General features: G+C 38.7%; 1 protein-coding gene across 1 annotated transcript in view; it reads left to right on the plus strand.

Annotated features, from left to right (window-relative positions):
- Ell2 (elongation factor for RNA polymerase II 2) overlaps positions 1-15316 on the plus strand; it is a 63140-nt gene that overhangs the window by 35277 nt on the left and 12547 nt on the right. The window contains exons 3-5 of the mRNA XM_076551976.1: positions 2852-2973; positions 7138-7301; positions 13652-13911. Coding sequence (XP_076408091.1) covers positions 2852-2973; positions 7138-7301; positions 13652-13911 — 546 coding nt within the window. The remainder of the gene's footprint in view (positions 1-2851; positions 2974-7137; positions 7302-13651; positions 13912-15316) is intronic.

The following is a 15316-nucleotide window of genomic DNA, read 5'->3' on the forward strand; positions in this document are numbered from 1 at the left end:
ATTTTTCAAATGAGCATAGCTTTTTCCACCACTCAAAGAGACCTTTAAAGAATGAGAATATGAAAGTCTCCTGTATCTACCTTAGGCCAGATCTGAACATGGTGAGTAGTGTACACAGTGATTACTTCAAGCAAAATATTTTTGTGATGGGATTCTCCAATTTGAGATAATAGCCTAATTACATGCATGCATGTTAAATTAAAGTAAATGTTTAAGAAGATAATTGTCTCATCTTTAAGGCTCTCAGTGTTACTTTAGAAATTTGGAAGATAAGAAAGGAAAAATATATACTTCGTATAAAAGACTGCAGGGTATTGGGGAAATGGCTCAGTGGGTAAAGTGCTTGCCAGAGAAGCATGAGGACAGGAGTTTGGATCCCAAAACTTACATAAAGAGCTGGGTGGACTTGGCTGCACATGTAATCCCAGCACATGCGAGGTAGAAACAGGGAAGCCCCAAAGCAAACTGGCTGAAACAGTCAGCTCCACATCCAGTGAGAGGCCCTTCCTCAATATATAAAGTGGGGAGCAGTCAAAGAAGCTACCATCACCAACCTCAGGCCTGTGTGCACGCGCGCGCACACACACACACACACACACACACACACACACACACACACACAAAAGTTAATGGTTTTTAAAAGACAGCTATTCCTGTGAAGCTCTGTTTATTAGACATTTGAGCTAAAGATGTGAGTTAGCTAAAACTTTTTGGTGAAAGAGTAATATACATTTGTAAAATTTATGTATGTCTACTCTTTAAAAAATGAAAAATATAAATATGATTCTAGTTTTTTAAATGTAGGCTAAAATCTAATAAGTAGGATAAATCTTCTATACTCTCAGCAGAAAAGTGGTATTGTATTTCCAAGTCTGAGATTCACAAAAGGAAAACTTTAGGCCACAGCCTGACAATGAGACCTCAACCACTATGGAAAAATCTCCCCAACAGTCAGTTTCTGCAAACTGAAATGGAGGGTTAGGCTTGAGAGTGGATATAAGTTAAGAATCATGGTCGAGGAGGATTTCATTCAGAAGTCTGTACCTTTCCAACCTTTTCACTTCCTCTCCCAGGCCTTAGGAAGGCATTAGGCTGTGGTACTTCTTTGTCAACAGTACCCTGCTCCTCTCAGGGAAAAGAAACAAATGAACACTGTGTGAGTATGTGCATGCACTAGCATGAAGGTGGAATTTATGTACACCTATGTTCAGTAATAGCATCCTTTTGACTCTTACATTCCTCAGAAATAAAGGATCGAGCTGTTGCATATATACCAACTAGGGATGGTATTTGTACACCTGCTAAGTAAGCTTGATAAGTACCTATAAACATAGTAAATTAAGACATGTTCACAAAGGTAATGCATTTTAGAACTGGTAGAAATATAAAGGAAGTAGAAAGTAACTATAGCAACCTCTCCCCCCACCCAGATATTTATATAGTAAATAATAAGTGGACACTTTGGTTCTTCAGGAATTGGGACTAATTCAAAATAAAGAGACAAAGATCATTGAAATTGATGGATAATAGAAGCTGTATGGATTATCTGATATTCAACAATCTTTCTAGCTCTACACAATCTTTTGAACCTCTGTGGAAAACATGCATCTCTTCAAGTTCTCATTCCTTGAGCAGTTAATTATTACATGATTACCATTGCCAGACAACAGACATTAGTCCATTCTTAGCCTTCCTTCCTTTCTTCTGGGAGTTGGAGATGATGGCTGCAAGACCATCTTAGCTTGAACTTCCCTATATGGCCTGAGTCAGGGGTATCCTCTGCTCAGACAGGGATGGCACAGGGATACACTCAGTAGCACATCTGTGATTGTGACACGTGTGTAGAGCCCGTTAACTCTGCTTTGTGATCATTCACAAAGAGAGGATGTATTTTTGAGCAGAATGGCTGTTGCAGAACATGATGTCCCTTCCTACTTGCCTGCTATGTTACTTAGATCCAGTATGTTTTACATACCTACATATCCTTTTTTATAACCATCACTAAACATGGTGGCAGCCCTGTAAACCAAAGAGAAGAATAGCTTCAGGTGCTGAGAAAGGAGAAGCAATTGATAGAAGATTCTAATTCCTTGACACAAGTTTACTGAGCACAGGAAGTATATCTGATTCAGACCCAGAGCATCAAAAGGAATCCTTGCTGATAGGCATTCTAGTCTCACCTAGTAGGGAAACAAGAATTGAGCAAGGCCTCAGGAAAAAAAAAACAAAACACCTGGCTAGATGTCTCTAATTCCAGCACTTGGGAGGGTAGAAGCAGGAAGACAGGAGTACAAGGCCTGCCTCAACTTCTATGAGTTGAAGACCAGCCTTGCTACATGAGACCCTGTCTCAAAAACAACTAGAAAGAAAACCATGCCTGCCCATTTCCAAGTGTTGCTCAGAGCTCAGCTGGGGCAGGACTTGCAGTATGTCTTCTGGGGGCTGTTGACCCTGTTGCATAAACATGAGAGTGGATGAGGGAACCATGGGACATCAAGACAAACCCCAAACCACTTATGCTTTGTGTTGCTAGTTAATATTCTTCAAAAGTACTATTCAGAAAAGTAAGAAATAAAGATATGAAATGTGTATTAAGACAGAAAAAGATTAGATTGTGGAATATACCTTAGAGACCATCATATCATCTAGAAGCTGTTCAGCAGCGCTCATATCTGAACAGGAGTGATACCCACACCTAAGGGTAGAAATGAAGAAAGATTGTGATGAGTTATAAGCATGTCAGGTTGCTTGAACTAAATTTAAATGCTATGAAGATGGATGATTGACTTGGACAACCAGTGAGGCAGAACTTCATAAGCACTGAAGTGTTTCTCTCTCTCCCACCTTTTAGCTTGTCAAAATTCCCAAAAATGATCCCCTCAGTGAAGTCCACAACTTTAACTTCTACCTGTCAAACGTGGGGAAAGATAACCCTCAGGGCAGCTTTGACTGCATCCAGCAAACACTCTCCAGGTGAGTACTTCCCAGGACGTGCTGAAGGGGGTGTTTCCCAGTTCAGAGTGCTTGCTTTTAATTAACAAAATTAACTAGTCCCTTGATGTTTATTGATTTAATTACACAGCTCATTTATTTAAAATATTAACCACCTATCATATACTAGAAATTGTGTGTGTGTCGCTGGAGTATAATCACAAAAGTTATAAAATTCAAAAATATCATAAAATGAGTTTTTAAATTAAAGTCAATTTTGAAGATTTTTTAAAAATGTTTGTTGTATTTAAGTAAAGTTGTCTTACATTCTACCCAAGGCTTTCTGTAAAGATAAGGAGGAAAAATATGTATCCTGTGTACCTTCTTCCTACACCTCTGCTCCATCAAGTCTTCTTGCCTAGGGGAACTTCTTTTAGTTTTATTGAACAGCCTGCTGGACACTAGACATTTAATTCCAACAAAAAAAAATGTAAGAAAAAATTTAAGATAAAATAAGGGCAAAAGACTAGACACCTCTCCGGGTGCCATGACTCTCTCACTGGCTTTGACTCAGGAAACTATGAACCATTTGCTTGTTTTGCTGTGGTTGTCTGTGGTAAAGTAGGAACCCTTAAGCAGGAGTTTGTATTCTGCCCCAATGAAGATGGAAGCTTGTGAGTATCAGTCCCCCAGTGTAAGGCTTTAATACTGGAGCACAGTACGAACACTGGTCCGTGTTTGTGGCTCATCCACATAGTACTTGAATCTGTAAGAACCGCCATGAGAAAGAAACCTGAAACAGGAGACAAAGACACCTTCCTGAAAGTTCCAAGTTACTCTTTCCGTGTGGTTTAAACTGCCTAAGTCCATATTGGTGTTGCTTTAAAACAGCCTCCCCTAAAACTTGGGTATGAACTGCATACGTTATAGATCAAATTTCATTGTTTACTCACACGAACATTTCAAAACGCACATGTGGTTACCACAGTTACATCAAAGACACAGGATATTTCTACCATTGCAGGAAGTTCTGGATAGCATTGCAATAGACTGTGGGATCACCAGCTCTCAGGGTCTTCATTTAACAGGTGACCTACCCATAGTTATGTAACTATTAGCTTGTGGCTGAGCAAAACAGTTCTCCAAATATCTAATCCAGGGTTACCTATGCAGCAGAGGCATACCAGTGTCTGACTATATGATTGACTATATGATGATATACTTTTGTTTGCATGGCAATAAATTTCAGTTTATACCTAGTCCACATTGTTTTATAAAGTACCCTGGATCATACTGAAGGACTTGAATTGAACTTTATCCCCTGAGGAATCTTATGAAAAATTTGTTCTTCCTTCAAAACCATAGCACATCATAATCCTATGTTCTATCATAAAAGTAATATATATTTGGCTCAGTGGGTAAAAGTGCTATCAGCAAACCTGACCACCTGAGCTTCATCTCCAGGAGCCTGGTTAAGGAGAGAGCTGACTCCTACAAGTTCTTCTCTGACTTACACACACTGTGGCACGCATGCACCCACATGTGCACACACAAAATGAAAATTTTAATGTAAAACATATTTAAATAAGTAATGTGGTTTATCCTTACATGACATATGCACTGTGTATTTGTATTGTACTTACTTAGGGAAGGATTTAAGGTTGATTATATGCAGAACTGTCCATGATGCAGCAAGAGAAGAGAAACAAAAATTTGTGAGAACATTCAGACAAATACATTAGTGTTTGTTTTTTTCCACCAGAAAACAAAAGCACTAAAAAATTTTAGTTCTCAGCTGGGTGTGATGGTACACACCTTTAATCCCATCACTTTCAAGTGAGTTAAATTTCTGTGAGTTCCAAAACAGCCAGGGCTATGTAGAAAAACCCTGTCTCAAACAAACAAACAAACAAACAAACAAAAACCTTTTAATTCTCAGTCTGATATAAGTAAGTTATCTGTCATCTAGCTCCATCTTTTCTAGTCTGGACTCTAGTAGTGCCATGTCTTCAAAGGCCCAGGCTTTCTCAGTACAGGCTGAGCTCTACATAGAAACTCAATAAATGGATATTTAGCAAATATTAACTGGTCTCCTTTGATTTCTCTCTACACCTTCAAAACTTTCTCACATACAAAATGGAGGAAATCTCAAGTCAAAATTACCTTATCAGAGATTCCTTTAAAAATATACTTATGCACAAGCTTATTGAAATTATTGAAAATGTGCAAAGATATAGTGATGCCCTCCCAAGTGTGGGGAACAGTGATCTAGGCCCAAGAGAAACAAAAGGAACACCTGTACGGGTGAACTGAAATCTTTCCGGTAACTAAGCTGAAAAACACAAGTAAAGAATTCTGTGGAGCAAAGTTTCCGACCTCCCCAGATGAGCACTGTTTAAGATCTTTAGTTCATCGTGACTGACATGAGTTCAGCTTATTCTCACCCTGTGTGTGTTCCTTTTTTAAGAAATAGGGAGAGATGCTAAAACTCAGACTCCCTTACACCAGACTTTGACTTCATTAAGTCATTTATTTCCCCTCTTCTTTGGCTGCTCTCTTCGGTATCCTTCTTCTTCCTGTTCCTTCAAAGGATTCCAACCCTATCCCTTAACCTGCCCTTTTTAATGCAATAGGTGGGTCTATGGCTATTTTCCTGGGCACTGTCTTTATTTTTGCCTTTCTCCCTCTTCTTCCCTCCCGTGTCTAATCACTGTTCAAATCCCATCAATTTTGCTACTTCACATCTCTAACTACTATGCTCTCATTCAAACATCACTTCCTTTGACCCCTGACTGGTCTCCCATTGTTCACTCTTGCATCCCCCTTCTTCCTTGTCTGTTCTCCATGTATATTGATCTTCCTACAACACAAATGAGCTGCTTCTGTTTTCAGCCTCTTACTCTCTTCAGAGTCCATAACATCGCCCCAGAGCCCTGCATGATACACTTTTCATTCTATTTTCAACTTCCTGTCTAATTGCCCTTTCTGCCTGTCTTTTACCTGAATGTTGTGCTCACCCTGGGCCTGCACAAATTGATGATCTTTCTGGGGCACCTTTTTTAAGGAAGTTTTTTAGGCACCTAAATTTTAGGAAGTTTATCCATCTTAAGCTGGCTTCATGACCTTTGCAGACATCACTTTCTCTCGAAAGGGCAAGTGAAGCATCCTTCCTGATATTCCCCATTTCTTGCCTTTTGCCTACTTCGTCCATCTTTGTCACCCATTTGAGAAGTAGCTCCTTGAAGGAGGGACCACTTCTGCCTTGTCCTTGTTTTGGGTTTTGTTCTGCCCAATATTTATGAGATGAATTAACTGTTTTTTAAAGAATAATATTGTAAAGAGAGTTATTAGCAAAATTTTAATCAACTTTCTAGTTTCCAATTCAGTTTGGAAATAGAGGAGCAGGAGTGCCAATTCTCATTACATACTTTCTCATTTGCTTTAAAGCTATGTAGTATTTTCTTTTAAAATATTAGTTGTGACTTTACCAAGATCTCTAAACAAATAATGACATAAACATTTTTAATAATCACTACATGTAAAAATTTATATTAGTGATTTTAGGATTGCAAAGTTATTCAAACTTACATGACACTTTAAAGCAAGGCCATTTTAAAGTCTTGTGTTAATATCCAGGGTACTTCAGTGTTTCCTTTTTTTTTTGTTTTTTTTGTTTTTTTAATATTTCAGGAAGAACCACTTGCCCCAAATTTTTCAGTATTGCTATGTAGAGATTTAAGGAAGTGGTAAATACAGATTCTACAAATTTTAGCTGTACTACTAATACATTATTGGAAATAAAAAGAATCATGGGCAAGGTCTTACGTTGTTCTTTCTAAAATATGTACATCGTTTCCTCTAAAAAAGTAAGGTTTTAAGCGTTTCTCGGGCAAGAAAGTTTAAAAACAGTTGACTAGTAAGTGAAAGTGGAACTGCAGGGCTTGCTGGGGTCCTGCTCTCCGCTCCTGCACTGTGTTTAAAAGTTGGATTTGGTCTGCAGGAGCTCATTTTACTCATTCTGTTCAGGATGTTTAAAAAAAAATTAAGGGCATAAACATTTTAAATCATCATATTTTAAAATTAGCATCAGTTATTTTAGGATTGCTAACTTATTTAAGCTACCGATTTTAGGGTAATAAAATTCTTGTTTGCCTTTGTTGTGAAAACGATAGTCATCTCTAACAAAGCCACTATCTCACTTGACAGCTCTGGGGCCTCCCAGCTCAATTGCCTGGGATTTATACAAGATAAAATTACAGTGTGTGCAACAAATGACTCCTATCAGATGACCCGAGAAAGAATGACCCAGGCAGAGGAGGAATCCCGTAATCGAAGCACCAAAGTTATCAAACCCGGTGGACCATATGTAGGTTTGTATGGACATATTTCTCCTTCACACTGCTTGATTGGACTAATTCAGGATGGGTGTAGGTAAATACTGGTAATACTAAGAATGAAAACACAGAAATTAATTTTCAGGACATAAAAAGTCATTTCTTTTTTCTTCAGGTTGCTGGTAAGTTGAACATATTTCAAAGTTTTATGACTTTTACAATTCTTGAACCTTCTGTTGGCTCCTTATTATTACTTCACAATACTCATACTAAGGAGGTTGTAACAGTGGTCCTTTGTGTTTTCTTTGTCATTGCATGATGTGAATTCAGTGATGGACAATGTGGTTCCTGTTTGTACTTTTATAGAGCTATTTTTATAATCAAAATCTATTAGACAAAAGTAAGTTGATAACCTCCTTATTACAGATTTTGTGTTTTCAGAAGACTACTACACAATTTTTATTGTAGAAGTATAAAGTGTGCTTATGGCAGAGTATCACAGCCAAGCAGCAGGATGATGATTCTCTAGTTACAATTATGATCCCCATCCTCATCTATCCCTTAATTAAGGCCCTCCCCCTTCCCCATTGTCTTTATCATCAACTCACTCAAATCAGATGGAAGGGAAGTAAGACCAGATCAGCAAGGTGAGTGTCTCTTTTGTGAGCAGTGTCCTGAACAGCTTTAATAAGTCAATTCATAGTGATTAGCAAGGACAGAATGATAGAGTGAAGATAAACTGCTCAAGTCCCTGATCGGTTTTGTAACTCAAATCACCGAATGATGAATAGATATTAATTTGGGAAAGTAAATGTTTCCAAAAACAGTTTCTTAATAGACCCAAATCCCTTATCAGCACCTCTCCAGGTTTGTATAACTCTGCTCTGGTTTGCATTGCTGACCCAGCTATGTTACGTTCAACTTTGAAAGCCTCCACCAGTGCCTTTAATAAGTGTCTTTGGAGCAAAGCCAATGCTCCTGGGACTTGGTGCTCAGCTTAGATACATTTAGTTTGGTTTAACAACAATTCCTGGCTTCCCCAGGCATCTGTACCCACAGGACCCAGTACACTGACTCGTACGTTACCAACAATGAGATTTCTCACCTTCCCTTTCCTTCTTTCTTCTCCTTTCTTCTTATTAAAAACTTAATTGGCTGAATTATTTTTAAATCCATAAGATATTCTTCCACTTAACATTTTAACTATAAAATGTGAATTATCTGTCACTATTTTTAAAAGTGTTTTAATCTAATACCATCATTTTATAAACAATAAGCAGTTACTGTAGGGACTCGAATCATCAGAATGATTTTTTCCCCTAATATAACTAGCTGAGAACTCGTACCTAGATTTATTCTAAAGTTTGAAAATCAGCAAAAACTAATATACTTTTCCTATGATTGGTACTTAAATGTCCCTTGTGTTGGTGATGAATTTTGTATGTTTCGATAATGTGGGGACTGAGTCAGTTCACTTATAGTTTATACCTCTAGCTTATAAGGTGGGTAGGCTGGCTGGCTGGCTGGCTGGCTGGCTTGTTTACTTGCTTGCTTGCTTCCTTGCGATAATCTCACACCGTGGTCCAGGGTACTCTGGACTTTACTGTGTCAAACAGGCTGGCTTTAAATTTGCAAACCTCCTGCCTCATGACCTCTCAAGAGCTAGGATTACAGGCATGAGCCCCCATATCCAGTTCGTATGACAAACATTTCAGCATCTGCAATCCCTCCAATGATGTACTTTCTAGTGGTTCCAGAGATTTTAGAGCTTGAAAGTTTTCTTACAGGGATTATAATTTACATGTACTTTAGGAGTAACCTATTTTATCAAACCTAAAAACCTAAACTTATCAAAGTATAAATCTGAAAAAAATGTTGTCTCCTTCATCTCATCAGAGCCCTGCGGGTATCTCTGCCATCCTGTGTGTCCTCTTTTTCCTTTTCCTCCCAGTTTTGTCCTCAGTTCTTGACCACTCAGCTATCACAGTGCTCTTCTCTGATCCTAAGTCTCGTTCATTAACCTCCTCAGGCATTTTCTCATAACCCAGGCTCCTTTTAACTCTCCCTAATACGGCCTGTGTCACAAACTTTTAGTTATTGTATTTAGTTATTGTAATATCTGGACTGCCTCCAGTTCTTCACCTCACAGTTGAGAACCAAATAGTACTGTTAGTCAAAGCCAGATCAACTCTGAAAATGTTAGTGTCCCATTGGACTTTCTTTTGTTTACTTTGAGTTTTACTCTACCTGGATAAGCTGCATTTGAGCTTTTTATCATCTGTTCTTTACAACATGATCCTTTCCTGCTGAGCAGCTGTTTGTATTTTCCTACATTTTGTAATACCTAGCTCACTCAGTTCTTTAAAATGTTGGTCAACCAACCTGTAGTACTAATATTACCCAGTACTTATTGGGTGTTCATTACATACAATGTATATGTTAGTACTTTGTATGTAGTTCCTCATCTAAATCTCATGATTACTCTATGAAGTAGGTTATGACTATCTCCCCATTTTACACATCAAGTTGTCGGGCTCAGAAAAAAAAATAATGATAATGATAGAGGCATGTACTCATGAATAAGTTGTGTTCTCATTCTTAAATACTTAGTTTATAATTGACTGTGCCATGTAAAATGACACCAGACGCTCACCTATGCCAGCCTAAGGTACCTGCAGAACAAGGTTCCTTTCAGTGGTGTGAGCCTGGGTGGAGGCAGACGAGAGTCCTGCTGGTCCTGCTGTGGTGTGGTATGGCACAGTGCCAGGCTGGGGCTCTGCCAGCTGAGCTAGGCCACAAGCCAAGCTTAAGGGATGAAGTCCGCACTGCTAGGAGTCTAGGGGTCACCTGCCTAGTTTTCTGGGCTGTGAGCTTCTGAAACTTTCCTGTGGGGAACAGAGCAAACCCTGTTTATCTGGAGAGGAACTAGGGATGCTTTTACTTAGACAGCATGATGGCAACTTGTTTTGTAACACTTCCACTTTTGCTCTTGATGTTTACATCAGTAGTGAACATTATCATATTTTTCATAAGGAAAAGTCCCTAGTCCCTACCACTTTGTTCCCTAATATGCTAAATCCACCTCTTGACTCCTATCTAAATTCTGGAATTTCATTAAACTACCAATCTTTGTATATATTAATACTTATGCAGGTGTATAAAATAACCCAGCAACTCTAATATGTATGATTCTCTTCTTATTTTTTCCATCTTCCTTATTTTTGATGAGTTAGCATATATATCTGAGTGACAGAACTAGTCACTGACTACCTTAATTTTCTCAGATATTAGATAAGGAATATCTGAATGAGAGATCATCTGAGATCTGTTGTAGTTCTGATATTTTTGTGCCTGTTGGAGACCTGTGTGTGTGCATGTACTGAAACTTTGAGAAAGTACCACAGGTGCCAAATGGTACTAGCAGAGACCATTGTATAGATTATATAACGAACCAGAGTCTAAGCCATCCTTCCTACCCTGCAGATAGTATCTGCCACCTTGGGTCTTTGTTGCTAAAGGTACTGGCCAGTTTCTGGAAGTCAAGCAGAAAAACAACTACAGAAAGATGGCTTTGGTTGCTAATTTCTTTCTGATGGCCTGTGTTAACATTTTTCTTTCACATTGTTGACTCAGAGCCATTGGCTGAAGGATAATTTTACCATCTAGTATTAAATGGAGGAACCAGAGATGGACTCATAAATGTAACAGTGACTCAGATACAGTCCCAGATTAGCCAACTCTGTTGGTACCACTGCTGCTGTATATAAAAGAGCCTGGGGAATTGATTAGCAGTTGAGTCTGGGAAGAGAATTAGGTTTTCCCACAGGCTTTATTAAAAAGGGCCTTTCTGAGGCAAATATTAAAAATAAAATACACCTGCCTCCTTTGAACCTAACGTCTTTCCTCTTTCTTTTTCTTTAGCATCACAATTCTGTTACTGTTTACATGACTCGGTTTTCTTCATCTGTCGCCTCTCTTTCCTTAGTCTCGGGTCTCCTTCCTGATTGAATAGGCACAAAAGGCTTGGAGAGACTGAAGCAAGTGATGTTTAAATGTAATTCGGTGCCAGTGTTGTTGGGTTGTTCTTTCAGTCATTTGGAAGGAATGGTGATGTTGGTATATTGAGAGCAGTTATCAGAGGGCCCAGCACCAGGCCTCAGTTAAGACCTTGCCTTCATCAGAAGCCATTTTCCTCTCCAACATCATACTCATTTCCTTCTTCCGGGCAAAGGTAGCCTCCTTGGTCTTCCTTGAGCTTCCTTCTGGGAGGGTGTGAGCAAACCAAGCAGTCCCTGGGAGCCATTTTGAGAGCAAGGGTCTGAGATAGATCAGATAGAAACAGAGTAACAGGCTAAGTGACTTCTGAGTGACAGCTTGGTTGAGTTAAGCAGGTTCTTTTCTACAGGAATTGATGGAAGTGTGGAATTTAGGGTAGTTCCTAAATTTTCATGACACTGACCCTATTTTTTCCCCAGAAATTTCTATTGAATAGTCAAAGAATGTGACATTAATACTGTCACAGCTGAGAAATGATAGACTAGAGGGGTTTGCATTGTAGATTTCTGTGTGTCTTTGGACTGGCAGTCTGGCAATGTGGGAAAGTACAGACTGTGTTGACTCCTGCCTCTCTGCTGGCTTGCTGTCGTTTGCAGTCCTTAGTACTGACTCATTCTGCTGGTGGAAAGCAGCCATGGCCTTGCCCTCACAGAGCTTACAGCCCAACATGAAACAACAGGAAAGCATTAGGCATTTGTTCATAAATCCTTTCCCACGAAGAGGTACAAGTGAGGAGATTTGGGCGTAACCACAGACCTTCCCACCATGCTAAGTAAGCACTTTACTATTTTGAGCATCTCCCACTGAAAAACCCAGATTTCTCAACTGTGAAATGGAAATAAGGCTCACCTTGAAGAAATCACTGGCATGAGGCCCTTAGCATATATAGCCTTCCCTTCACTACACCATAATTGGTACATGACATGATAAATATTAGTCCTTTTCCATCCGATCCAGCTTTTTCTAAATTATGAAATATATAGAAAACAGCTTTAAGTCTATCTCTTAAAACTTTTATATAACTAGTTTTTTGTTTGTTTTTTTATCATGAGGCAGTGTCCCATTAGTGTTGTGTTCCTTCACTGTGCAGGAATTTAATCTGATAACTTGCCATCACTTATGTCCAAATTGCAAAGAAGTGTACCGACTGACTGGAGTTTCCCAGAAATGAAGGAGGATGGTATCTAAGTTTTGTCTGGGCCCAGATGAACAAAAACACTAATAAGCAGAATCCCCGAAGCCAGTTTATCTCTGGACCCAGCTCGTGAGAATTGCTTTTCTTGTCTGTCGTTCCTACTTGCTAGTCTTCCTCCTACTGCAGTCCCCCGTCTGATGTATCGTTTCCAGTTCTCTCCTCTCCTTAACAGAGGGAACGGAGTTGGACATGATGTGTAGTAAGTGAGCTAAGAGATTCTACTTCCAAAACAATGAAAAGAGATTGTATACTACTTTCTGTTCCTTGCTAAAGAACAGTTACTAGAGGCTGATTGGGGTGCTCTATCTGGATAGATTTGAATATAGAGAGTTCTAAGGTCACTTGTGACACACACTTGGCAACTGTCCGCCTTCTGTACAAGCAGAAAGTATTAGTGACACAAATGACACTGGCCTTGAGGGAGTGGTGTGTCTTCTTGTACCATTTTCCATACCACCGTCTGGTCCGCCTATATAGTTTATAAAGACAGATCTATTTGTCTTGTCTTCTGAGAGTGTGTGTTTGGTTGGTGTTATTGCCTACCAAATGTGTTACTGCCTATCAAAAAAGACCATCTCCAGTGGTTGCCTGGTAGAGATGTTCTCTACTTCTTGTGATGTCTGTGTCTATGAATTTATCACAGTCTGGGTTAGTCAAGTGTGTTTTCTTATGAAGTCTAAGGTGTATTTCTCCATGTTATTGTGAGGCAATGTCTCCTTAGTATATGAGTTCCTGTTTCTTCTCACTTTTTCATAAGTGATGTATTACACACATTTAAGTGAAGTAACACAGGAAATTACTTTATTTCTACCTGTCATCAAGTAGTCAACAATCTAGAATTTCCTATTCTGTTGTTTGTATCACTAATTATTGTCCACATGTAGCCAAATGGCAAAAGTACATCTATAATATGTACTTATTTTAAGAAATAATCTTATTAAAAATTCCTACTACATATTAGAGGCAACTTCATTAGAATGTTTTCTCTTACCTTCCTTTAAAGTAAAAATTGAAATAAAATGACCTTTATGTCTTCTAGAAATAAAAAGTTAGCTAAATTGGGTTGTGGAAGCTAAAGGGCTCATTATATTATAACGCCCAGATTTGTAACCATGTCTTTTCCACTGGACTGTAGGGAAAAGAGTGCAAATTCGGAAAGCGCCTCAAGCCATCTCAGATGCAGTGCCTGAGAGGAAAAGGTCAACCCCCATGAACCCTGCAAATACAATTCGAAAGACACACGGTGGCAGCAGTGTTTCTCAGAGGCCATACAGGGACAGGGTTATTCACTTACTGGCACTAAAAGCCTACAAGAAACCTGAGCTGCTTGCCCGCCTGCAGAAAGATGGTGTCAATCAAAAAGACAAGAACTCCTTGGGAGCAATTCTGCAACAGGTGAGGACAACTAGAACGAGGTGTCTACGCCTTCTGGGGGGCTGGCTCACTTGAGAACACGTGATGGGCTGTGGGTGTAGCTTAATTGATAAAGTACTTGCCCAGTGTGCTTGATCCCTAGGACCTCAAAACCAGGACATGCCTATGACAGCACTCGGGAGGCAGAGGCGGGAGAAGCATTACAAGTTTAGGATAATCCTGAGCTATAGAGTGAGTTCTGGACTGTGTAGGATCCTGTCTGAAAAACAGCAAATAAAACCTCTGCTTGCTCCCATTAATACTGTCACTATTTTTGAGATAGGGAAAAATTCATGTATAAATATAACTCTTTAATATTACAGGACATCTTGGGCTGTTTTTTTGTTTTTGTTTTTTAAGATGGAGGATTGCTAAGTTTCTCAGGCTTGCTTTGAACTCAGTTTTAGTGATTATCCTGCCTCAGCCTCCTCAATGCTGATGGTACTGGTGTGCACCATTATGCCAGGCTTAAGTAATCTTTTCTTTAGAGCATTTCATGAAAAACTGGTTGAAATGTGAGCATTGTCCTCTTTTGGCTAAAACCAATTTTGCCCAAAATTTCCTTAAGAACTGGGGAAGTTTTTATTTGTTTTCATTGTAGGTCACCTCAGCTGTCACCTACGTCTCACTGTTTATAGAGGCAAAGGTGTCTAATGTCCTGTGTTGGTCTTCAGGTAGGGTGAGGCATAATACTTTAACTAGTGAGTCGTTTAGAATGTGGTGTTACTTCCATATCCTTTGAAGCTCTTATTACTTAGTATTTTTTGGCCATTGTGTATGCTAAGATTGGTCACTTGTTTTTATTAAGGGATATGAGTATTTCAAGAGCAACTGTGATCAGTTACTTTATAATCACAAGTTATATGTGAAGTAGGCTTGTAGGCTTTTTGTTTTTCATTAAAGAAATATCAGATGGTGATTTCCTATATTTTTCATACTTACTTCAGGTAATAAATATAAATTAACATTCAGATCCATCATAAACAGAATTCTGTCTATTATTTTTTCTAAAAAAGTAATGACATTTTCAAAGTTCTTAAATTTCACCATTTTTTAAAATTACATATTTTATCCGATACTAAAGAAATAATCGTTTTAAATTTTCATTCATATCTTACATTCAAAAATAGTACTATGATGTTATAAGAGAATAAAATCATCATCATGGCACATAGCCCTTATTAAAACTAAGGAGAAAGGATAAAAGGGAAATTAATATGTAAGTGAGACAGAGTGTGTGTTGGTTCAGTATTCAGGTTGCATATCACAAAATACATGGTAAATGCATCTACAGAAAGTCTATGAATTACCTTCTAAGACAGAAGAGAAATAGGGAAAAGTGATGGAGGGCAGCCTCATAGAAGCTACTACTGTACCTGGCAGTAGT

Source organism: Peromyscus maniculatus, chromosome 15 (genome assembly GCF_049852395.1).
Source record: "Peromyscus maniculatus bairdii isolate BWxNUB_F1_BW_parent chromosome 15, HU_Pman_BW_mat_3.1, whole genome shotgun sequence".
Taxonomy (NCBI): Eukaryota; Metazoa; Chordata; class Mammalia; order Rodentia; family Cricetidae; genus Peromyscus; species Peromyscus maniculatus.